The 25,621-nt window shown below is 36.4% G+C and overlaps 1 protein-coding gene across 2 annotated transcripts in view; it reads right to left on the bottom strand.

The window, feature by feature from the left end:
• The window catches only part of pigg (phosphatidylinositol glycan anchor biosynthesis class G), a 145,996-nt gene that overhangs the window by 22,627 nt on the left and 97,748 nt on the right, over positions 1–25,621 (bottom strand). For both annotated transcript variants that reach the window (XM_053506373.1, XM_053506374.1), the window contains exon 10: positions 11,913–12,104. In XM_053506373.1, the coding sequence (XP_053362348.1) occupies positions 11,913–12,104 (192 nt within the window). The remainder of the gene's footprint in view (positions 1–11,912; positions 12,105–25,621) is intronic.

Raw genomic sequence — 25,621 nt, 5'->3', positions numbered from 1 at the left:
AGTGTCAGAAAAACAAATGCTGTGCAAATTATTCATGATAAAAATAAAAAACACCCGTCTTCATAATATCCTCTTAGTGCAAGTGTGCCAGGTACTTTTTAATTACTATACTCAGATGTTCGTAGACCAATTATTCTGGTCCAAATTAAATTGTCTGTTCACATTGCTGTTCCCTTAACTGATTTGATTTTACACCTCAAAAAGCATCTGCTGTCAAACATACAGTAATATCTGAAGAGTTAATTTTGAGAGAAGGCCAGTCAGGAAGTATTGTCCAGATGCATTTGTGCAGGAGACATTCTAATAATTTCATTTACCTATTGTGTATGTCAGTTAATAGTGTGTTTATTACATACTGTATGTGTGTGTATATACAGTAGTTCTTAAAGCATCCCTTTTAAATAGTTATCTTTTGTGTTTTTCACTGTCAAGTGGCCTATAACCTGTAGGAAAGAGGGCTGGTACACTTCATCCTCCACATTATACAAATAATATGAATACCTCTATGTTTTGTTTTTTAACATCCCATTAAAAATTTACCTTCATTCTTTTGGGAAGGCTTTTCACTAGAGTTTTGATCGTGGCTGTGGGGATTTATGTGCATGAGGAGTAGTGAGATCAGGTCTGTGCAGGCCACTCAGGTTCTTGCAGTACAGTAATGGTTTTGCAAAGCATGTCTCTTTGGAAATTTTGGGGCAGTGCTGGCATAGTGTGTTAAGACTTTGAATTACTGATCAGAAGGTTGGGGTTCGAGCCCCAGCTCCACCAGGTTGGGCCCTTGCTCAAAAAGGCTAACCCTGTGCTCTGAACCCAGCCTACTAACAAGAAGCTGGGATATGCAAAGAAAATAACAGTTAAATGGGTCCACAATGCATAACCTTTTTTTTTTTTTTTTTAAGTAAAAGAAAACAGAATTAATCATGCGATTGTAGTTACAATTTCTTCTTCTGTCTGGCATTTAGCCAAAATGCACCATCTTGTCCAAATCCTCGATTTTACTGTACAGGACATTAAATCATTTTATTTAGCATGTTCTTATACCAAGTAATTTCTGACAATGTCTCTGATTTATTATAAGCTATTTTAAAATGTAAGCAATCGATTGAAACAAACATAAGAAGCATCACCTTCAGCGCACGTGAAGAATTCCAACTGAGAAAATGCATGTGAACACGAGTCAGAAAGCTTTAAAAATTCAACTACAACAACAATGTAGAGTCTCTACATTGTTTTCACATTCTGATTTAAAAGCAACAACTCTAAGAAATGAGAGCTTCTGCTTGAATGCAGAAATTACACTTGCTCTAACGGGCAACAGGTAGCATTTGCTTGCCAAGCTAAACACGTTTGAATTAAGATGCCTACAGTAAAGCTAAATGTTCTAAAGTGTGGCTGTATTTCAAAACAAAGGATTCTGACACTGTGACATGCAACAAATGTCTTTCAACAATTGCGTGTAAAGGGGAAACACGTCAAACCTAATAAAACATCTGAGGACACACGGGATGAAGTTAAAAGCAGAGGGATGCACCGTGTTTAACAGTTTGTGGGAATCAGCTGGCAGTGTGTGCGTCCTGGCCCCAGTCACACCAACTCAGGCAAAGTCAGGAGAGGTGCCGTTTTCTGCCAGATAAAGCAAATATGAAAGAATTGCTCAAATTTGCAGATGGTTTGTACTTTGCTGTTATTAGTGTTTAATTTACATTTATGCATTTGGCAGATGCACTTATCCAGGCCGACTTACATTTTTAACTCATTGCACATTAGAGCAGTTAAGGGTTAAGGGCCTTGCTCAAGGGCCCAACAGTGGCAACTTGGTAGTCGTGAGGTTTGAACCTGGGACCTTCCAATGTCTTAATCAATGAGCTACTTATGACCCTAAATGATTAAATGATTGTACTTGGGTTGGGTATTATCTAAATTTGTTTATGTATACTTGCCAGGCCACAGTTGTAAATACGAAACCTGTCCTTAATCTGTCTTGCCTGGTTAAATAAAGGTAAATAAAATAAATAAAAAGAAATTATTTTACATTTTGTTTAAAAAAAGCCGTTCTTAATTTTTTTGTTCTGGAACTGTTTATGTACCAGTAATGGACACTTACAGTATGGACATCATTCATCTGTTCACTCATGCACAGATGCACATATCCCGGTATGCTGTAGACCAGACACTCATGGACATTGCACATTTGCACATACTCGCCTTCATTTGCACACTTTATGGACATTTCCATTTCTGGACATTGCACATTTGCATATACATTGCACATTGCACATTTTTTATTTATTTCCATTTAATTTCCCTTTAAACTGCTTTGTCTTTTGTACATATACAGTAGGTTTTTATATTTCTTATATATTTCTCTTTAATATAGTTTTTGAATTTTTTTAATATTTTGTTCTATTTTCTTATAGTTTCAACTATTTATTTCTTATTTTTTGTTAATTGTTTCTAAATTTTTAAGGTCACAGGCAGTCATTTAAGCATTTCAATGCATATTATACTGTGTATGACTGTGTATGTGACAAATAAAATTTCTATTTGAATTTGGTACCATTTTAAAAGTATAGATTTGGAATCAGTACAATAAAAAAAACCAAATGATAGCCAACCCTACTGCCACTTTAGATTTTATTTTCCTTTTATGATAAACAGTGTTGTAAATGTTTTTATAGTGTAAACTAGTGATGGATGGAGTCGGTAAGCATTCCAAAGTCAATCTTCGGTTTGACTAAAACCAAACAATGATCAATTAATAGTCAGTTTAACAACGCATTACAATGCTTCTTGCACTCCTTGTGTTTCTGCACCTAGAGTGCACTACACATACATAAATCAATTTGGATAAGCATTTATAACACACATGTATAAATGACTGCATGACTGCAAAACCATTCCTGCTTTCTGTTATCACCCAAATGGGATGGGTTCCCTGTTGCGTCTGGTTCCTCTCAAAGTGTCTTCCCATTGCCATCTCTGGGAGTTTTTTGTTGGCATTTAAGTTGCTCATTAGGGACAATCTGATCATTTCAATTCATACATATTGCCTCACATTTGGTACACATTTCTATAATTTTCTTTTGATTCTGTAAAGTAATGCTAAAATGCACAGAAAACTGACTGATCACTGAAAATAATCAATGATCATCCAATCAATAGTATATACATTGTGATTATACTGCTATTGTTGACATCTGTCATATTGTAATCTCTTCTCTGATTTATTATTATTTTTTATTCGACTATTAGATATTTTACTACACACATCATCAGGAGCAGTAAAACACTTGTATAAGCATTTATAATCATTCAGTCTAGCATATTTATATTTGCCTACATCCCACTGCCGTGTAGAAGAAGTACTGCCTGCCTGCCTTCAAATAATAGATATATAACCTTATATAAATAGTGATATACCTTCATCCCAGCCCTGTGTAAAGTCCTCCCAGAGTTTTCATTATTATCCAAAGTTTTGTTCATGTATGACTTTTGGTTGACCTTTTTTGGAAGCCAGATTGATGTTCATCGGTCAAGAATGGTGGAGGTACTGTTGTACTTTGGGCTAGTATGGAATTGGCTCACAAAACTTCACTGATGATGCAACTAATGAGGAGATTTTCTCACTGATAATTTACAAAAAAAAATCTAACTGGGAGGAAGTTCATCCATACAACAAAACACTGATTTAAAAGACACTGCAACAAAACAAGTAAAACAATTAGTAACACTTGCTATGATGAAGCAATCTGGACCAAAAAAAGGATGCTACACACCCTGATGTAGGTGTAATCAATTGAATTATATGCCATGCTGTGCTCTGGAAGTGCGTTTTCTGCCAGAAACATTTCAATGTGGCACTCCATGTTCCATGAGAAGGCATCAATGATGCCACGTTTCCAGTTTCCGTACTATTCTCTGAATAACACTCTTTGAGGGTACATCAGCAACACCATGTTTTCTTCTAAATTCACTCCAACATTGCTTGAACGAACTGGTAACGCACTATGAAGATGCGCTGCTTATTTCTCTACACCACCATCTTAATGAGAAGTCAAGTGACTAAATGAAGGACTATGGCGGTAAACGGCAATGGCAGTCTGGTGCCAACTTATTGGTCCGACTCAGGGGCATCCCAGCAGGTCCGAAGCTCCATATACTGAGGAGCACATTGCCCATTGTTTTGTTCAGATTGCTTTGTCCTAGCGAGAGTTAGTACAGAATATTCAGGGCTTCTTTTGACTGAATCACAATGTGTGTGTGTGTGTGTGTGTGTATATATACTGTGTATATATATATACACAGCCTTAAGGTATCTCCACTGAGAACTACAGTACTAATTTATGCAATTATGTAACAGATATATCAGACAATTTGAGTGAAATGCATAAAATCATGGATATGTGGGGCAGCAGCTTTGGGTAATGTTCAAAACAAACATCAATATATAAAAACAAATAATAAGTGACTGTGGCAATATTGTTGAATTTTCACACATACCCATCAATAGTGCAAAAAAAAAAAAAAAATCTGCGAACAGAAATGTTTGGTTTGAGATAGATTCAATAGAAAAATGCCCAGAATGGTTTAAGCTGATAAAACAGCTACAGTAACTCAGTACTGCAGCACCGTGTGGTGATGAGCAGAAAAGCATCTCAGAATGACCTGCCAAGATCACAAATTTTAAGGAAGATCAGCTACAAGAGCAGATGATTATTGGGTCTTGCCTTTGTCAAGGAAAGAACACAAATCTCAGGCTCTACTGGGCACAGGCGGATCAATCTTGGACAGATGAAGACTATAAAAAAAAATAGTGTAGTCTAATGTACCTTGATTTTCCACAAATGGTCAGAATTTGGCAACATAGTCCCAATCTGCCTTGTGTCAAATGCTTCAAGCTGGAATGTTTTCTTGCCAAATTTTTTTTATGTACACAATTTACGTAGCTTTTCATGGCTACTTCCAGCATGATCCATTCCATGAAATAAAATCAAGGCTGTTTGGGAGCCCTACTCAGTATTATTATTATTATTATTATTATTATTATTATTATTATTATACTGTTCTTCAGCACAAATGATACAATGTGTTTCCTGTAACAAACTGCAGATGTTTCATATCTGTTTCTTTTTAAGACTTTTTAAATAATGATATCAAAAGTCCCTATCCTGAACAACAGTACAGAAGCCTCTCCCTATTTTTTTTTTTTAAGACAGAATATATGTGTTTTCAGCTTCTTTAGTCAGCTGCTCCACTCTTTGCTGCAATTTTGGTTCAAAAGTAATGAGAAATAAATATGAGATATTTGGACAAAAGAAAACTGCTGACATAATGGTAGAGTGCAAAGCAAACAGCGATGAGACTACAAGAGAATTGTCAGAACTTGTTGTGCAAGCATCACCAAAACTAATTTCATCATGACATCTTTGCTATGGAATAAATAAATAAATAATAATAGCTCTAAAACCGCAGAATTCCCTACTGTGTAATTCTTTGAACACAGACGCACTGATTGCATTTATATGCAGCAATTTAGAGTATGTGTAATGAGATTGATTCTGAAAAGGGGTCGTTTCTATGCATATTACTGCAACAATTCAATTAGGATTGTTTGTTTACATGGAGGAATCCATTCTGGATTAAACAAATACCAGACACTGAATTCCTTTTTCCCCCTTTTTTTCTGCCCTTTATAGATAAAATCACTGCAAGACTTTAAAAAGATAATGAAAGAATGATGGATAGGTTACAACTATGTTAAAGTGGAATTTTATTTATGTTCAGCTATTTATTGTTAATGCTCAAAAACTAGAGTACTGCTAAATCCCCGATTTGGATAAGTTGATTCATTTTCAATGACAGCACAGTAGCTAGACCGTAGTTTTGGGTGTAATTCACCCAAATCACAGGTTTATATCCATATTAATGCATCTTTTTAGCGGGTAATACTGTATTTCTGAATTAACTATGACTAGTAGTTATTTCAGTTATTTAGTAGTTATTAGTATAGGTATACATAGTTAATAATACAAAGAACTCTGTGCCACTGACAATAACAGAGATGCCTTTGGTACAAATAAGACTTTCTTGCTACTAAAACCAATGGCAGAAATACTCTTAATATACAATTTTAAACAGAAAGGAAGCTATTGAAAAAAAAATTGCCCTTGCTGTGACCTTGAACTTTTTTGATCAATTTCAAAATCACTTCTTCTGCTGGTCACACTGCTATAAAATTACCACAAACATCCATCACCTTGTTTTTAAGACATTGCACTTACTATAATCTTGAATCTCCGCCAGTGAAAGCTCAATTGGTTATGCGGCTAGACACACGGATAGACTTATGGCAACAATTCAAACTAGCCAAAAAAACGGGCCATAAGGTCCTGAACATAAACAACAATCATGATAAGTAACGTCTCTGCATGATGTACATTTTTGTTTGAAGAAGGAAATAAATAAATAAACAAACAAACATATTTCAGACCTTTTACCTTGTTTTGACTGTGACTCAATTCCATAATTCAAGTCATCATCTGTTAGCTACAGTAATACTACCATCTATACCATAGATAATTTAACCAATCATTCTAATCGTATCACGCTACTGATCATATTGGATAGAAGGAAAAACTCAAAAGTCTAAAGTATAGAAATGACATTGATTAGCCATAACATCAATTAACAAGCATTAACAATAAAACAACCTCAGGTTTTGGGTTCCCCCTGTGCCACCGAGGCAACTCTGGCCTCTTGGACGTGTGGCTATGGGGATGTGCTACAGTAATGTGTCTGGCACCGCTATGGTGGTTGTGGATCTTTTGGGGTGCTGTGGGTTGCTGGACTTGTTTGCCTGGCACATCCCATGGGTGCTCAATCAGACTGGCATCTGAGGAGTTTGGAGGCTGGCTCGGTGGTCCTGCATTCTTTGCCTGCTGGGCCCTGTTTCATGGTGGGCGCTCCTTTCTTCCATTTCCAGTATTTACTGTACCTTTTTTGCGATTTGTGCTGCTGCATTGGCTTTTCTGTAAGATTGGATCAGATCGGCTGGTCTTCGGTCTGCATAGACATAATTGATCCTTGGGTGCCAATGATCCTGTCACCAGTATGCTACTGTAGTGTATTGTTGGTGATCAATCTTGTTCAGTTTAAATGGCGGTAGTGTTGATGTTATGGCTGATCAATATAATGTATATCCATAAGGCATTGAAAAGTACTTTTTTGTAGTACAAGATAAATAAAAACACTGCGTGTTGTACAGTTATGGAAAACATAACATTGTGATTTACTCCTTCATTTGTGATCAAACCGATTCTACCTACAGCTTATGATCACCACCACCAGCAAAAAAACAAACAAAAGAAAAACAAATACAAACCATATTCAACTTAAATTGTTTAATCTAGAAAACCTTTTAAAAACATGTTTAAACAACTAACTATGTCCAATAAATAGGGGCAGAAAAAAAAAGTGTGCTAGAAGAGAAATAGTGAGCGAGAGAGAATTCTTCCGTCAGCTAAACACACAGAAGGACTTACAGGACAAGATACTGCTTTAGTCAACTTAATAGAAAGCCAGAGGTTACAAGGCTATATAAACATCAGCGTGTAATGACTAATGAGTGCGAGAGGCTCTGTAAGCACAGAGTAGCACTGTGAGTTATTCAAAGGACATAAAGCCACTACTCTCTGTCCTGTACCGGGTAATACATACAGAGAGTGAAAGGAAATGCAGTTACTCACCTGGTTAAAAGGGCAAAGAGTTCAAACTTTTAATTAAGCGACAGAAAATGTCAAGGGCAGAAGGTGAGAAGCAATGATTTGTCTTGGCATCACAGTTTGTGTGTGTGTGTGTGTGTGTGTGTGTCTGTGTGTGAGAGAGAGAGAGAGAAAGGAAGAGTGAGACAGAGAGAAAGAGAGAGATGTGAGTGTGTGTGTGTGTGTGTGTGTGTGTGTGGCGAGTTTTTGGGGTATTTGGGAGTATGAATGTCTCACAATCTTCCTGCGTGTGTTTAGCCTTATTAAGCCCAATAAAAGTGAAAATGTTTTGTAATAATAATTTCCATTACAGACTTTCTTCCTTTATGTAGAATTGAGAGGCATCCGGCTTTCTCAAATTACACATGTCCATCAACATTGGCATGACAATTTTTTTTAGCTCACAGGGTCATATTAAGGTTTAAGTACGCACAGTGAGGAGTTAATACCAAAATGATGCACACTGGTTTTCAAATCTGAGACAGGGCTACAAACTTAATCGCTGTGTCTCAGTTCTACGTGCTTCTGACTGTGAACCTAATTTGACCTCGCTTTTTTTTTTTTTTGTGCAATATTGCCTTAAGCGAAAGGCAATATTAAGTCCAGCACCACTATCTGACTGTTTTGTGTAACAAGACTATGTCTTGCTGAAATGTGTGCTTCGGGCTGTAAATAAACCGAGATGTATTGCTCTTAAACGTTAAATACATCATTGTGATTATTAAATGATAGGATAATTTCTGCAAAGTTAGCAAGGAATATCTTCATCAAAGAACCATGGAATACATTTTAAATGGAAAAAAATAGAAACACCACAAAGTTGTGTTGAAGCTTGCTCAGCAAATTAGTGTGGGTGTATTTAATATTTGTTTTGTGAGTGCTTTACATGATTTAACTATTATGTGGTTGGGAGGGAGTGAAAAATAGTCGTTTTATTTATTTTAATTGTAAAATTAAAAAAGCAAGCGACTACCAGAAGGTGTTGTTTTTTTCTGTAGATTTTTTTCTACTCGACGCTCGGTTAAATTGTTATTCCAGGTCACCCTCCGTTTTAATATGTATTTTTTACTCATCTGTTTTTTCCCTCTGCTGCTCTGTTTTTTTGTGGGTTTTTTTTGACAGGCTGTAGAACAAAATACTCCAAAAAACAGATCCTGTAACAAAAGTATCATGAAAAACCAATGCATGTAGTTTTGCTCACCAGAGCATTTTTTATTTTTTTTTGTCTGCCACATAAAAGATAATACTTAAAGATAAGGTTGTGCGCGTCCTGTGATTTCACTGAATGAGCGCAGTTTATATCACAGCGATCTTTTAGGCAGTCATAACCCGAGCTAGGCGATTAAATTCAAAATGTCTAGCTTTTATTCAAGAATTTTTCTCTCTTATGTGGTAATCAGTACATCTAAGAGTCACAGTGATATGCACAATGGAGTTATTCTATTCTTACAGTATAACACGGGTAGTACTGTAGATAGGTACTGTATAGCCACGTCACAAAATTCATTGTGCTGTACTAAATACATTGTCTGGAAAAAAATTACACACTATAATATTTAATTGCACTACACATGTGGTTTTAAAGATGTTGAAGCGGGGGTGACAACTTATGGCCTCTGAGGCCTTTAAGAAAGGCATTATATTTCTCAAAATAATAAATAATTATTCTTTTATTATTGCGTTACTAAAAAACATTCCGATTCCTATTCTTCTACTGGATTTAATAAACTTTTGAAACTAAATAAAATAATGATTGGGTTTATCAAAGCCAAACATCACCTTCACAATGTGGTAATTTAGGCTTCGTTTAGACGGAACTACTGTAGGGATGGATGTTGTTTTCAAGTAAACAGCAATAGTGAGATAATTATATTTAATTGTTGTTGGCTGCTTGACAAAACCAGTGTGTTACTGTTCTGCCCTTGGGTTCTGTAGGGTACTCTTTGAATTACTTTTTTTCTCTCTTTGATTTATAATCAGAGCTGTATTGCTGTTTTTCATTGCTGTTAACTTTTAAGGCAGACGGAAAAATTATATCATTGCTTTCTTCTTATGTTACCAGTTATTAGTTAATTTACAAGTTGGTTTAAATATACAGTACTGTACATTGTCTGTCCTGCTTAGTGGCTCCCAGCAGCTTTTAAAGTGAAATGATTTTGTGTGTGTTATTTAATGCAGGGATTGATGTGAATTAATGAACACCTTAATAAAAAAAAATTAAATGATGCCAATTGAGACCATTCTATTTGTTTTTATTATAATTTTTTGTATGCATGACATTTGCTTTACTAATGACTGGATGTTCGAGTACTTACAAAACTGTATGTACCTGTGGTACTGTATATAGTATACAGATATTCTTTCTCCTCACTTAGAAAAAAAATTGGAGTTTTTATCTACAGTATAGTCAAAAATATAACACCGGTTATAACGTTGTAAGGTTTAAGTTTTTTAAGAGGGGGTTCAATGTTTTGGAGCTCACTGAAGGTCCATGCCTGACAGGCTCGCTTCTCTACAGCGATCATAAGCATTTATTTTTCCCGCCCAAATTTCTTCCACAAACTTGACAGTTCAGCACGGTTCAACAAGTTTTATTAAAAGCATTGGACATTTCTCAAATCTCTCCCAATTCCTGTCATTTCTGCAATCCCCTTCAGTTTTCTTTTGACTGATGCAGGTCAATAACTTGACCCTTTTAAAACACAAGAACAACTTTTCCATTACCTCGGGATATGAAAATAAACATTACATTTAGACTTTCGGCAGATGCTCATATCCAGAGTGATTTACTCTGGTGTACTGAAGTTTCCACAATTAAATATATATTCTTATACTGGCTCACTAGGTTACCATCAGTCAAACACTGTTGGGAAGGATGTTTTTGTTTGTTTCGGCTGTGGGGTGGGGGAGGAGGAATTATCACTATTACCTAAAAAAAAAAAAAAGACCCTAAAAGTTTTTAGTTTTTAGTTCTTAATCTATAGGAAAGTAATTTTACCACATACAGTAGGACCCAACACAGAAAATAGTTCCCTGAGAGATGGTGGGACCAGTCGAGCAGTGCTGGAGTATCGGATGATGCAGTGCGAGGTTTGATAAGTGCTTTGGGATACAGGTAAAGTGGATCCTGGTCCGTTTTTAGCTTTGGAGGCAAAAATGAGTGTTTTAAATTTGATGCGGGCAGCTACAGGAGGCCAGTGGAGGAAGAGGAGAAGTGGGGTGGTGTGGGAGAACCTAGGAAGGATGAAAACAAGTTGTACAGCCGCATTCTGGATCAGCTGCAGAGGACGAATGGTGCACATGGCAGACTTGCCAGGAGTGAGTTGCAGTAGTCCTATCTTGAAATAACAACACCTGTCTTAATGCTTGTTTTAGAAATAAGACGCTATGCACTGCATCAGTTAGGACTAAAAAAAAGTGTTGCCATCTAAATCATATTAATCACTGCAGGTAAATCCTAATAAAGCTTCTTAAGCATTTGCTTATTTAAATCCAAACTGAGCCATTTTTGCCTGACAGTGTGTATGTGTGTATATGAACCAGAATACACATCATTACTGTTCAGACAGACTGAACAGTAATGATGCGTATTACTGCACATTACTGTTCTATTGTGCATTATGTGCCTTGCACTCCTTCTAAATGTGTTTGAGTGGGCAGGTTTAGCCATGAAATTAAGTAATGTGCTGGAACAATCCATGGTATAAAATATTCTAACACAAGTTGGTTGCAATAGCATTTTTCCACCACAGAGAGCTGAATTTCAAAATATTACATCTTATAGGTTTTATTATCATCATTTATACTGACTGACGTATTGTACACTCTTGTACCTTATATGAACATCATTGTACTTGTGTTAAGTTATTTGAATGTATTTTGACATTTCCTAATATATAGGAATAATTCATGGACAGGCTTGGCAGACTAGAAGAGTGATGGGGCTTGTAAACAGCAAAATCTGACTCTCTTGTAACATGAGATCAGCCATTATTAAACATATAAATCACATTTTCCTTTGCATCAAAACATTTAAATATTTTAGTTAAATAAATAACTGCTGACATTTTAATTGAATGTGTCTACAAAGTGGTCTTCTTCCCAGAATGTTAACATCACTTTCTTGAAAACATTAAGTTTATTTAAACTTACGTTGACACTGGTTGGGCTGAGTGTTGCCAGGGGAACAGGACGCTGCCGATGGCAGCGCGGTAGCTGTAAACTCCAAGCAGACCAAGGGCCAGGGCGATCTTAGAAACCGTTGAACAGTGTCGCTGAACCAGCAGGAAAATCAGCAGCAGAGAAAGTACAGATAGCAGAGACAGGAAGACCTTATGATCTCCACTGTGGACACACACACACACACACACACACACACACGAAAATCAATCAATTGTACAATTCAAATATTTTCCATCAAGAATACTGTCCCTGAAGACATATCCATACACCTGGACATATTCAACTAACCCACGCACAAACTTATTTGCTGGTAAGACATAACTTTCTGATTGAGTTATGTGTTTTAAATCTCAGTAAGTCAAACATTATGGATTCAGCAATAAAGCCAGTGTCTGAATGCCTGTGTAACACAAGATTGTAACAAATCTCAAATAAAAGCTGGCTAGAAATGGAGACAATTTACATCTTTTAAATATCTGGGTATGTTTTTCTGTTTTTCATTGAATCTGTTGCTTAGTAACAATGTTTATATCTTACTTTTTAAATCACTTAAAGTTTAGTGGCTTATAAAACTTGTTCTGCGATCTGCTAAAGAACATACAGTACAAGTGAACCAAATTCACATGTTGTCTACTTATCTAACATGGAACATACAGTATCTAACAATGCAACAGCCAATACATCAATTAGGCAGAGATAGTGATATCACATTTTTAAACATGTCATCATCTTAAAAAAGGGCATTCCAGCACATTTAGTATGTATTTAGTATGATTGTTAACATATTACACATTTCTCTGTAGAGCAACATTGCATCTCTCAGCCTCAGTAATTTAGCAGCGTTTATTCATTCATGTTCACATTCATCCATCCAGATGTGTATTTGCAGTACAACATATAAATTCAACAAATTGGGTTTTTTTTTTTAACCACTTGGACCATCATAAATACAGTAGGTTATTACTGGTTACTAAAAACATAAACAAATAATGGCTAATCGAGATGCAAAAGAAGCAAATGATAAAGTATTGTTTTATTTTACTATATCCCCAAAAAGATGCAGAACAGACTAAAAAAGTAGTCAAGTACTGCTAACACAGTCATTCAAATAACGGCATCAAAACTTTCTTAATTTGCATGTACAGTATACAGTATTTAGCCTTTGTTTTCCAGTTTGACATAAACTAATGTGCCCAGATGTGATCCATATAATTTAAATAAAGAAATAGATAGTGATTGATCGAGATTGACTCAGCTCTCAGATCAGCATCTGTTAAGCTACATTTAAGAAATCTTCACATGAAAGCTGTGATAAATGATTATAATTTTATCTCGTAATGTGTAGGCTCTTAATGGATAAACAGCAGAGGATGCATTGTTAATATTTTACTAACGAAGTAAAGACAAGGGCAATTAATAAATGTTCATTTATGTATGTATTCAGGTCATGCACTCTCACTGCTTTTCTTGTTGATTTTTTATCATTACAATTATGTGGCGCGCTGCTGCACTTGGTCACACAATGACATCTTCCCATAATTATGTATATAAATAAAATAGAATCTAAATAATAATAATAACCCGAAGACAAAGGAAATAGGCTATATGCATATCACTGTGAAAGCAGATAAAATAGGGGCAGTCTACAGCAGAACAAAACAAACCACACAAGACTACATACACTCCTACCTCTACAGTGTGCTGGAAAGCTGATACACATTCGTACGTTCATGCACATGCAAAAGAAAGGCCTAAGGGTGCTCAAGCACCTGCCCCTTTTGCCCCATGATAACTTAAATGCCCTCTTTTCATTTGCGCATTAATGGTACACCTGTGCAGCTCAGGAAAAAGCAGGAGCAGGTATGAACGAGTGCATGGTCTTAGTGACTCTCTTTGACAGTGCAGAACTATAAATATTTCACACTGAAATGCATGCAGTATTCATTTAATTGATATGCAAACTGCATCGTGAGAGCGTCTAGCACAATAGGTTAGAAAAACACATGTATAGTACCAGTTGTTTGCATGAGTATTTCGTTATAGACATAAGCAATAATAAACAGTCTAATACATACATTTTTAACATTTTCTTACGTTACGTAGTGTGGGTTTGATATTATTATTTTAATTATAGTTAAAAGAAGAATAGACTAAATCAAGAAATTGAGTGGAAAATTTGTTTCAGGTCAGATGCGGAGAAGAAGACGGGTTGGAGTAAAAGAGAGAGACATTGTGCCACAGCCAGCAGAAAGATTGCATCAACCCAGGACACAGAGACAGAGACTGAAGCTGGAGGTTACATTATTTTTAAATATGGGTCATTATAATTCAACAGTTTATTTAGTAAATTATGCTGGTGTATGATTTACTCATAAAAATTTTGTTCCATGTGCCCTTTTTAAACTTCTCTGCATGGCCCCACCCATTTGAATAAGCAGAAAAAAAAATCTTACTGTAAGTACCTCACACTCACTTTAAAACCTGGTTATTTTCTATTGTGTGTCTTTACCCATAACTGTACTGTACTATAGGTATTTTTCATGTATCTCCACTCTACTACTTCCATTTTATGAAATATTTTATAGTTTTTATTAAGTATTTTTAGTATGTGATACTTTTTACTTCTATTCACTGCATTTTTTAAGAAAAACCTGTACTTTTACTCCCTACGTTTTAAATAGTAGCTCGTTACTTTTTAGATGACAACCACACAAAAGTGAATTGATTTTCTAATCTAAACATATGCGTTTATGCTGGTCACTCACTCAAACCATACTGTAGCATGACTGAGCTACACCACGTGTGGGAAACAAAACAATTGCACCAGTCCAAGTGCACAGAAATGACTTCAGTTGTGTTTAAAATCCTTTCACATAATGTTTGTGAGTAATTCAGTCAGAAAGATATATAGGAAAACCATTTGTACTTTAAAAATCATTAAAATACTTTTGTTGTGTACATCTGCAGCCTCTGGTTCATTTACCCAGCAATGAATCCTCAAAATCTTTACAGTACTTCTTTGTTTAGTAAATTATGGTGTTTTTTGTGGCAGAATGCACTTATCTATTGTAATGACGACTTATTTTTCAGACAACGCTGACTGATGATGTAAGTATTATATATATATATATATATATATATATATATATATATTTTTTTTTTTTTTTTTTTGTGTCACCGTTGCATAGTCTGTTATAGAATTTGACTGAGATTTTATTAGGAATGTCATGTACAATGTGACAAGTAGCAATCTTAAAAGACTGCTGAAAAAGCAGAACGTAAAATTTGCTTTTGCTAGCTAAATATTGCGCACCGAGTGTCTTTGGCGCATCTAGTGCTTTTAATCAGTTTATACCAGGCAGAAAAACCAGACTTGAGGTGGGAAATGAATACTGTACATACTAGATAGAATATGCATAGCAAAACAGCATGCACACAGACAGAAACACATTAAATGACCTTAGCTGAATAATAGATTTCTGTACATTTTAATTGTGAACATGTTTACTTACAGTACATTTTAACAGTAGTGATACAGTGGCATATGACATACAGACACATTCCTTGCTTAAAAACCTATTCCTGATGTTTTTAAAGTCCATCTGTTTAAGATTATTTTTTACTAAATTTAACCTGCTCAAAAATATATTGCACTTGAATAATCTCCCTCAATAATTTCATGATAAGTTACTGCATTATGATTTTGAGTTACAACAGGGAACTGTGAGTTTAAATAGGGAAGTATCTAGAGATCATTGTGTCTTTGCTGTAAGATGTAGGTATGAGGGGTGTTCAAGTCAAAACAGGACTTGCTATGAAATTTATCATGAATGAAGGCCTTGAACCAATAGACATTACAAAACAGTACAGTAATAAGACAGCCACAGTAAAATATTTGAATGGTGAAAATGCTTTAATGGCCATACGTCATACATGAATGACAATCCCAGGTCGAAGCTCATTTGTTGCTAACTTGTCAAGTTGTGGAAGTGGAACATCTGTATGTGAGAACTGTACATGCATTTATTCAGGAACATCACTTGCATAATACAGATACTTGGCTGGGGGTTATTGCCCGATCCACTGTACAGCCTTGACCTCTCTCCAGGCTATTTCCACATGTTTGAGGAGTTCCTGGGAGGTCAGTGTTAAGACGTTAAGCTATGGCACCAAAATACTGAGAGAACTTTCTAACTTCATTGTACACTATGGAAATGCTGGCATAACTACATAAGTGTAGCAGAGGACTATACAGAGAAATAAAGGTAGTCTTTACTCTTATAACCGTATTTTGTTATTCTGTACAATCAAAAGCCCTGGCTTGACTTAAACACATCTCATACTGTAGATGCACATATTAATGTAAAGATTTGTTTCAGGAGGGAAATTTTAAATTTCTTACATAATTGGGCCATTTAATGTGTTTGCCCATATATTTTTCATATACACAAGTGTGTTTGTGTGAGTGTGTGTACGTGCATGAGGAGTGGGACTAATGTGCCTTCTTAGCATGCTGGTTGTGTTCTTTTCTCATCTAAGATAATCATGTGTGGAGCATCAAGACTAAGACAAGTGTATTCAAGTGAGAAAGTGGCAGATTGTTAAAAGTGTGTGTTTGTGTTAGGGATGTAATTGAATATGAATATATTATTTGTTCTAAACATATACTGTACAAATGTGCATATAATATACACAAAGTGAAGATCCTTTATAACTGAATGATCAGGATTTCTCTTAATAATTTGCGATATTTCCATAGACAGGTACAAACAAGGTTAGTCAACAGATACAGGTCACTATAGATCAGAGGCCCGGCTCTGAGGATGTATAGTACATGCCAGACAAACAGGTGATCTTACTGTGATCTTCATGACATGGAATTACATTCCACTGTTTTGAGCAGAGACTTTGGGCAGAATTCTAAACTTCCTCAACACTCTAAGGAAAAAGCAACCTCACACACTAATAATATTGTTAGCATTGTTTTTGTAAGCATGAAGTACAAGCTGCCTGTAAGAGAAACAATATTTGGCAGCTGAACCTGCAGTTCCTCCTGAGTCAAGTGTGAGCCCAATCTTGCCTAACATTTTGCCCTCTGTGTCTGCCACAAAAACACAAAAACACTGACAGGGTGGATGACTCACTGCTCTCAAACCTCCGATGTGCACTTCATCCAAATGCTGCAATCCAAAAGCTGCTGCTTGTCATAATGCAGAAAATTACTGACCGTGTCTCTGATGTAAAGCAGGTTACACCCATCATGTGATCACCAGTGAATATAAAAATTGCACTTACAGTACTAAGACATGATGTAATCATGTCGAAAATAATTACCAAAACTAAGCTGAAATTGTATGTTTTAAAAATCTAGCTTCTTACATAGTGTGTCAGAAGGAGCGCATTAATATAAATCTGTTACGTATGAAGTACGGTGGCACTACAGTCACAACTCCGGTGATGAAAACTAATCCATACCTACGAACAAATAAGAAGAAAATAAGTGATATGTAGCAGAAATACTGTATACCTACCAACCTACCTATCAACCAACAGCAACAAAAAAAGGTTTACATGTTTTGTGCAGGAGCCATGCATGTTGACCACAGAATGACGAAATATGGCAAAAAAAAGTCTTCAAAGAACAAATGACTGACATTTGAATTCGAAATGATTGACAGTTGTGCAGTTGTCTTGAGCTTCCTGCATGAAATGTGTGTGCTTTTCCTTTCGGTCATGAAACATGAACTGTATATTCTTTTAAGTATGTGAAATAAAATCCATCATTTAAACTAATTTTATATTATCTGTGGTCTGTGTTTATTAGTGTTGCCAACGGAATAATTTGGCCAAGAGTTTTATCAAAAAGCACACAAAAGCCTTTGCAGTTACACCAAACATCTACTGTTTGGAATATTTGTGCACAAGTGCACTGTGGTTTATGGTAGCCTCGTTTACTCTCAGAATTATGCACAGAAATGTTTTATTCACGAGGATGTGCATACGTTAAAATAATTATAAAAATGTTCACTGTCTGCTCAAAAAATTTGCATTGTCAATACTTAATTAAACCACCTTTAGCTTTAAGTCTTCCACACATTTGCAGTAGCAAATTGTTTTGACAACAGTTTGCAAAGTCTCGACATTTACAGTATTTCCATCAAGAGCTGCATTATTACTGAATGTCTGTTGAGATCCTGTATTGATGATGGGTGAGTCTCTAAAAAGTCAGTAGCACATACATTAACAATGACCTTTAATTGAATTGAGTTGGCCAATTCATGTGTCAAAATCATTGCTCATGCTCCCAGAACCATTCTTTTACAATTCAAGTCCCGTTAATCTTGGCAGGGTTGTACTGGAATATGCTCATGCCATCAGGTTAGGAAAAAAAAATCTATCTATTCAGCACATGCAGGTCATCAGCTGACTTCATTTTATTGCCGCATAACTCTACTCTAGTCTAGACCTCACCCACTGAAGCAACCTCAGACAAAAACACTGCCTCCAGAGGCTTTTAAGTGACCACTAAGTATGATGGGTGTACCGCCTTATACACTTTCTTTGTGACCACATGACCTTTTTCCGTGGCTGCAAAGTTCAGTGCTCCCGAGCAAATTGAAGCCAGTTTGGCCAAGAAGCATACTGTAAATGTCCATCAGAAACAGTTAGGAGTGAGGCTCTATAATATTTAAATTTTGTATTTAATTTAATAATTGATGATGGACGATAATTTGAGAGGGATTTTTTTTAACGGGATAGGGGTTGGGCAAAAGCTGTCTGGAGAACTGGAAAGTGGGGCTCATCAGAAAAAGGTGTGAATACCACTAAACAAGTTATCTGCCTTAAAATGCTAAACTGCTCCTTTTTTTTTTCCAAGCTGGGGGTTAAACAGTGTCACAGGGCAGCTAAGTGTCCTTGAAGGAGAGTACTCATTGCGCAGCTAACTGCATAGTGCTACATGGGTCAGCTTTGATTGATGAAATCATGAACTGACCACAGCATTATTTTCATAATGTTCTGGCTAAAATAAATGCTAATGCTGTGAGATTTTATCAATTAAATCTATGTTTTCTTTTCCAGTTTTTCATTTCAGAATCCATCCAAACGTTTGAAATCATTAACCTAATCTTACAATTGTTAAAATTAAAATACAATTGTCGAAAATTAGTTGAATTCTTTATAATATACAAAATGCAAATACTTATGTAAATACTTATGTTTTGCAAAAGTGTTGGTTCTTCTTCTTTTGAATTTATAAGAGGTTTGTGCAATACTGCCACCTACTCGGCTGGAGTTTATTTACAGTATCATTTATCATTTCTATATTTGTCAAATAAGAGGAAACTGACAGTTGTACTCAATCAGGTACTCAGATTCATCCCCATTCATCTGATTTTGCTGAAAGGCTATATTGTTGAGATTCAAATTAAATATGGTGTAATAATAAGAGTAGTAACCACTGAACCCTATTTAGTTTTGCAGTTTATAATTCCACCTATTTTTGTTAACATAATTTTCTTTTCTTTGGGAGTCCAGAAAGATGTTTATATTTCCTGGATTTTTTTGATATCTAGTTTTGCTTTCCTTGCAAATATTTTCTTAGCTGGAATGGACTCTGGTCTATTTATTTATTAATTTATACATTCATTTAATTATTATAACACAATGGAATGGCAGTCATACTCGGCCTGTTTAAACAATGTGATGGCCACCCAAAATTTGCACAGTAAGACCTAAATATTTGAAATTGATTTATTGAAAAAAAAAATTACTTTTTAGATGATTATATATAATATTTTCCCACTTCTCTTCCAGTGCATCTCATTATCTTCCCTGTTATGTTTCATTATGTATGAAAATCATCTTTCAAAGATAAAGTGCTGTTGAAGCCAATCAGCTGCATTCCTTAAAGTTCTCAACAGGGGGAAAAAAGCATGGCCACAACGTTTAAGGGCAATAGTTGCTTTTCTGTATAACTTGTCCCAGTCAGGTAATGAAATTTAAATAAGTACAAACCCCAAGGAGTAATCAGAGCGAGCAAATACTAACCGAAGACCAGGAAGGACAAATTAAACTCTGTTTAAACTGTTGCAGGCATTCGGCATCAGTTCAGTGCCAATAGTTACCTGGATCAGATTAAGTGCGCTTAATTAATTAAAGCTCTGGAAGTTGAAAATCAGTCATTGCAGGTTGGAGCAGCTGACAGTTCTGGTTCTGCTATTACAAATACTAAGAAAATTATATAAGATTCCTTAAACTGTATATAATAAAGCTATAATTTAAAGAGTGAAAAATTAAGCGCTTCAGTTGTAGTGAATTAGTAGGTGGCAAAATAAGGGGCAGTGGTGGCCCAAAAGGTTGAGGCTTTGGATTGCTTATCAGAGGGTTGGAGTGTTGCCACTGTTGGGCCCTTGGACAAGGCCCTTATAAAAATACCCCACCTATGCAGATGCACAAGATGGTTTTATGCTGTGTTACAGAGCATTTCTTTGCACCTTAGAAGGATGCAGTGAAGCAGCAGTGTTGATTTAAGACCAACAGGAGACAATCAGAAGAGATAGAACATTGTTAACATGTACAGCACCCCATATCATTTTCACATTTCTCTCTCTTCCACTCGGCATGAAAGAATAAACAATATGCCATCTTGCAGATGGCTGGCTTGCCAGGGCTTATCGGAATAATCAAACCTTGAATTATAAAGCTATGAGAAAACAAATAAGCATATGTGAATCAGAAGACATTCCAGATAACAAGCACAATTAACAGGAGAAAACAGCATGGGGCTGTTATAAAACACGTAGTGTATTCATACAGAAATGCCAATTCTACTCCTCTGGTACTAAGCTTGAAGTCTTAGGGTTTATACTAAGCTGTGAGACATGATTAATATGGCTCTCTATATTTCACAACATCTTTAGACCACTGCTGCTTGGCAAGAATTTGCATATAATGGTTTGTACTTTTCAACCAAAGATTATGGCAGACACAGGTTCTTATTATGTGCTTAGAATGTAATGCAATGCCACTATCTCCATCAGGATTGGGCTGATTGTTGATTGGGAAAGAATTTTTCTTGATACTGCGATGGCTCTTTAGTTGACCAGTTCAAACAGTGTTGTGTCTTTAAATGTGTTTCCTTTTTGCCTGTTTTCTAGTTCTTGAATCTTAACGGTCTCTCCAACTTTGGACCAGAGTTCCCTTTTACATTTTCGCCAAACACATAAAGCTGTAAATGTCTTTACTAGCAAAACATGAACAGAGATTTATATGAAAGAAAATTGAACAATCAGGTTCATTCCCTTAATTCTGTGTTTATCAGGGCGAGGTCATTATACAAGGACAAACACCTCAACACAAAGTGATGCTCACCGCAGGGCAGGTTTGTGCATGTGTACTTTATATATTTAATTTATTATCATTATTATTATTATTATTATTATTATTATTATGTAAGACAGCTAAAGCCTGGTTAAAATTAGGAGGGTTGCGTCAGGAAAGGCGTCCGGTGTAAAACCCTTGCAAATTGTTGTATGGATCAGTTGGTCCGCGTAGCGACCCCTCAACGGGAACAGCCAAAAGACTAACAATAACAACAGGATGATGGCGGAATACAATTAAATATTTAATGTTTTGGAATTATCAAGTCTAGAACATCAACTCAAATTCAGTTCTCTGGCAGGGACCTTAAGAGAGCTTTGCATATCCAAATTCACAAAAACCTAAATGAACTAACGCAATGTGGTAAAGAAGAATGGGTCAAAATTTGTCCAAAATAATGTAAGAGTTACGCAGGAAACAATTATTTAAAGTTGTTGCTGTTAAAGGAGGATCTACAAACAATTAAATTATGGTATTAAATATTGGCCACATGCTAATTTATTTATATACTGTATATATAAACTTTATACATTTGTAGAACAAACCTAATCCAATGGTTTTTCCAGATTTTTATTACTTTGTAAAAAATTGGTCAGATTTTGAGGCTGGTAAATAAACTTCTCTGCAGCAGAGGTAAGTTTTGGTCTTGCTTTCTTGGGGTGGTTTTCATCTGTTTCATCATAGTGCTCGATGGGTTTTGCAAATGCACTCGCGAAAACTGGTTCAGACAGACTGACCTTCGTGTTATGCCATAATAACCAAAAATGACCTAAGGCCATATGTGTTATTTCACAGTTAAAAAAAAAAATCCAGTATTGTTCTAAAATGTAGAAAATAAATCCAGACTTTTGACTACTTCTTTCGTTCTGTCTTTGTCTGTTATGAATCCATATTAAGCCATATCAAAAAAGTGAAACCCTGGTATAGTTTCTAAAGATCTACAATATATAGATGGCCTGTAAATTTCACATACTTTAATGCAAAGCTAAAAAGGTTAACAAGACATACACACACGGACCTGCGTACATACTTGCATATCCACACACACAATTTCTGTTCTTCCATTCTAAAGAGCATTAATATCCTTTCTTAGTGTGAATCATCAGGTAGGCTCCAGGGGTCTTAGTAACCTGACTGCTGCTCTGATTCATTCTTTCTGTAATGAGAGGAAGTAGTCAGATACAGCGAAGAAAGCTACATGTCACGTCTCTCCACTCTGTTGACCCCCGCTATCCATTGCTGAGTCTAGAACTTGTCCATCATCCTGCCGCAACAAGTATGGATTTATAATGAGTGCAATCATGGTTATTTATCACTAAGTGCAGAGAGAATATGGGCTCAGCCCAGGCTTTTTAGGCAGGCAAAGGTAGTGCACTTGAGACCCACATGTATTGAACGGCACTATTTTCAGGCTTCTACTAGACATAAAAGTGCTCAAATTCAATGGTATACATATGGTTTAGTGTTTGCAAAAGTAAAACGGATGTTTTCTGTGTGCGTGTGTGCGCTTGTGTGCGTCTGTGAATCTATTCAAACCATTGGGAACTCACAATTCACATTTATGTCATAGTGATTTAATGTGTTGCTGATCCTAACATTGCCATTCCTGTTTTAAGTTCTATATAATTCAGACCTTTATTGCCCTGAAAAACATACTCACATATATACACATGCACATCTATTTACCAAGCAGCAATTTTTATTTTATGGCTGATCATTTTTATTTTATGGCTGTACATGTGTATTCCCCTTACGCCACTGGGGCATCTCTTTTCCCCCTGGAGCATGACTCCTCTGTTGATACAGTGTGTTGATGCCACAGTTCATTTGCATTAAGTGGTGCTGACAAAAATCTGTAAAAGTTAAAGATCACAGTAAGCTGAAATTGTGAATTAATGGCAATGAGAGAAAAGAGATTTCTGAGTGAAAGATGTGGAAGTTCTGTTGACTCATATCTACATCAAGAACATCATTATGTTGTAGCATAACAGAACAAAATCTGAAAAAAAAAAATACAGAAAATAAATTTGATATACATATACTGAACAAAAATATAAACGCAACACTTTTGTTTTTGCTCCCATTTTTAATGAGAGGAACTCAAAGATCTGAAACCTTTTTTTTACATAAACAAAATAACCATATCTCTCAAATATTGTTTACAAATCTGTCAAAATCCGTTACGATGAAGAACTGAAGTCAAGTCGAGACCCCAATGAGGACGACGAGCATGCAGATGAGCTTCCCTGAGACGGTTTCTCACAGTTTGGGCAGAAATTATTTGGTTATGCACTCTGATTGTTTCAGCAGCTGTCTGAGTGGCTGATCCCAGACGATCATGGAGGTGAACCTGCTGAATGTGGAGGTCCTAGGCTGGTGTGGATACACGTCGTCTGCAGTTGTGAGGCTGGTTGGATGTACTGCCAAATCCTCTGAAACACCTTTGGAGACGGCTTATGGTAGAGAAATGAACATTCAATTCACAAGCAACAGCTCTGGTGGACATTCCTGCAGCCAGCATGCCAATTGCACACTCCCTCAAAACTTGCGACATTTGTGGCATTGTGCTGTGTGATTCAACTGAACCTTTCAAAGTGGCCTTTTACAGGTGGCCAGTCTAAGGCACACCTGTGCAATAATCATGCTGTCTAATCAGCATCTTGATATGGCACACCTGTGAGGTGGGATGGATTATCTCGGCAAAGTAGAAGTGCTCACTATCACAGATTTTGACAGATTTGTGAACAATATTTGAAAGATATGGTTATTTTGTGTATGTAGAAAATGTTTCAGATCTTTGAGTTCATTTCATAAAAAATGGGAGCAAAAACAAAAGTGTTGCGTTTATATTTTTGTTCAGTATACATGAAGTGCAGTAAAAAGAAAATGATTTAATTGTACCCAAGTAATAATATACATCAAGTACATCCTACACGGAAACTCCAATCTTAATGGTTTACTGTCTAATAACTTCTAGCCAGAAATCTTTCTCATTGGCATTGTCTTTGAGCTTTGACTTCGTCCTCCTGCGTGCTGGTGCACGCTTCCTCATACCATATGGGAAAAGAAGGAGGACAGGTGGCATAAGTAAACCTGATGCATATCAGAAGTAGGCGATGATGATACACACCAGATTTGTGAGTGTAAAGTGTATTGCAGATTGAGATACACCAAATTGGTCACTTATTAGTCACTTAGTGCAGGTTATAAAGGGTTGCATAGCATTGAAGGAGACACTACACAGAACTGATGTACAGTATCTACTAGGGCTGACTTCTAATAGTCGAGGATTCGACGATTCGATTCGTAGACGTCTGATTCGACTATGAACCTCATAGTCGAATAGTAGGAAAGTGTTATGTAACCAATGAGAAGCAGCACACTACAGGCCTGTAACGTCCGGACCGCATTTGTTAGCATTTACGGATTTATTGCCTCACAATGGCTTCTAAAAAATCATCAAAAGTGTGGGAGTATTTCAAGAAGGTTAAAGATGACCCAAAGAAAGTTAAGTGCAAGTTGTGTCAGCAGCTTCTTTCATATCACACGACGACAACCAACATGGCTTATCATTTGAAACGGTTACACCCGCAGTTTCATGACGACAGCTCAGGCAGCACGTCTGCATCAGCGGCGGCCCCGAGATTAACGCAAAAAAAATTTATTTGAGACCACCACTTTCAGAGAAGAGAAAAAAGGAAATTACTGAAAAGATTGCGGAGTTTGTGGCACTTGATATGAGGCCCGTGCGCATTGTTGAGGGTGAGGGATTTAAAGAACTCTTGCGCACACTTGAGCCAGGCTACACCGTCCCTACAAGAGCTACAGTGATGGATGTCGTGCACACAAAATATCTCTCGATACGGTCAGATATTTACATGGCTATACAGGACTGTGAAGCTGTCAGTTTCACAACTGATATCTGGACCTCACTTCAGATGGAGGCTTATCTCACAGTCACGTCACATTTCATCACCGGAGACTGGCGACTGGAGAGTTTCGTTTTAGAAACAAAAAAAATGGAGGACAGTCACACAGCTGATCACATTGCACGAGAACTGACGGAGATCATTTGTGTGTGCGACATTCCAAGTAGCAAGATCGTTTCTGTGGTTCATGATAACGCAGCAAACATGGTTGCGTCCAGCAGCCTCGCTGGGGAAAGATGAAAGGAGTGCGCTGCGCGGGCCACACATTACAACTCTGCATAAACAGCGCTCTAAAGCAGGACCCCATCTGGCTTTAAATGAATAAAAGGTATTTGTTACACACCATTTTTTTCTTTTAGTTTTTTTAAC

The sequence above is a fragment of the Clarias gariepinus genome, chromosome 10 (assembly GCF_024256425.1).
Source record: "Clarias gariepinus isolate MV-2021 ecotype Netherlands chromosome 10, CGAR_prim_01v2, whole genome shotgun sequence".
Taxonomy (NCBI): domain Eukaryota; kingdom Metazoa; phylum Chordata; class Actinopteri; order Siluriformes; family Clariidae; genus Clarias; species Clarias gariepinus.
This window is presented reverse-complemented; position numbering and strand designations above follow the sequence as displayed.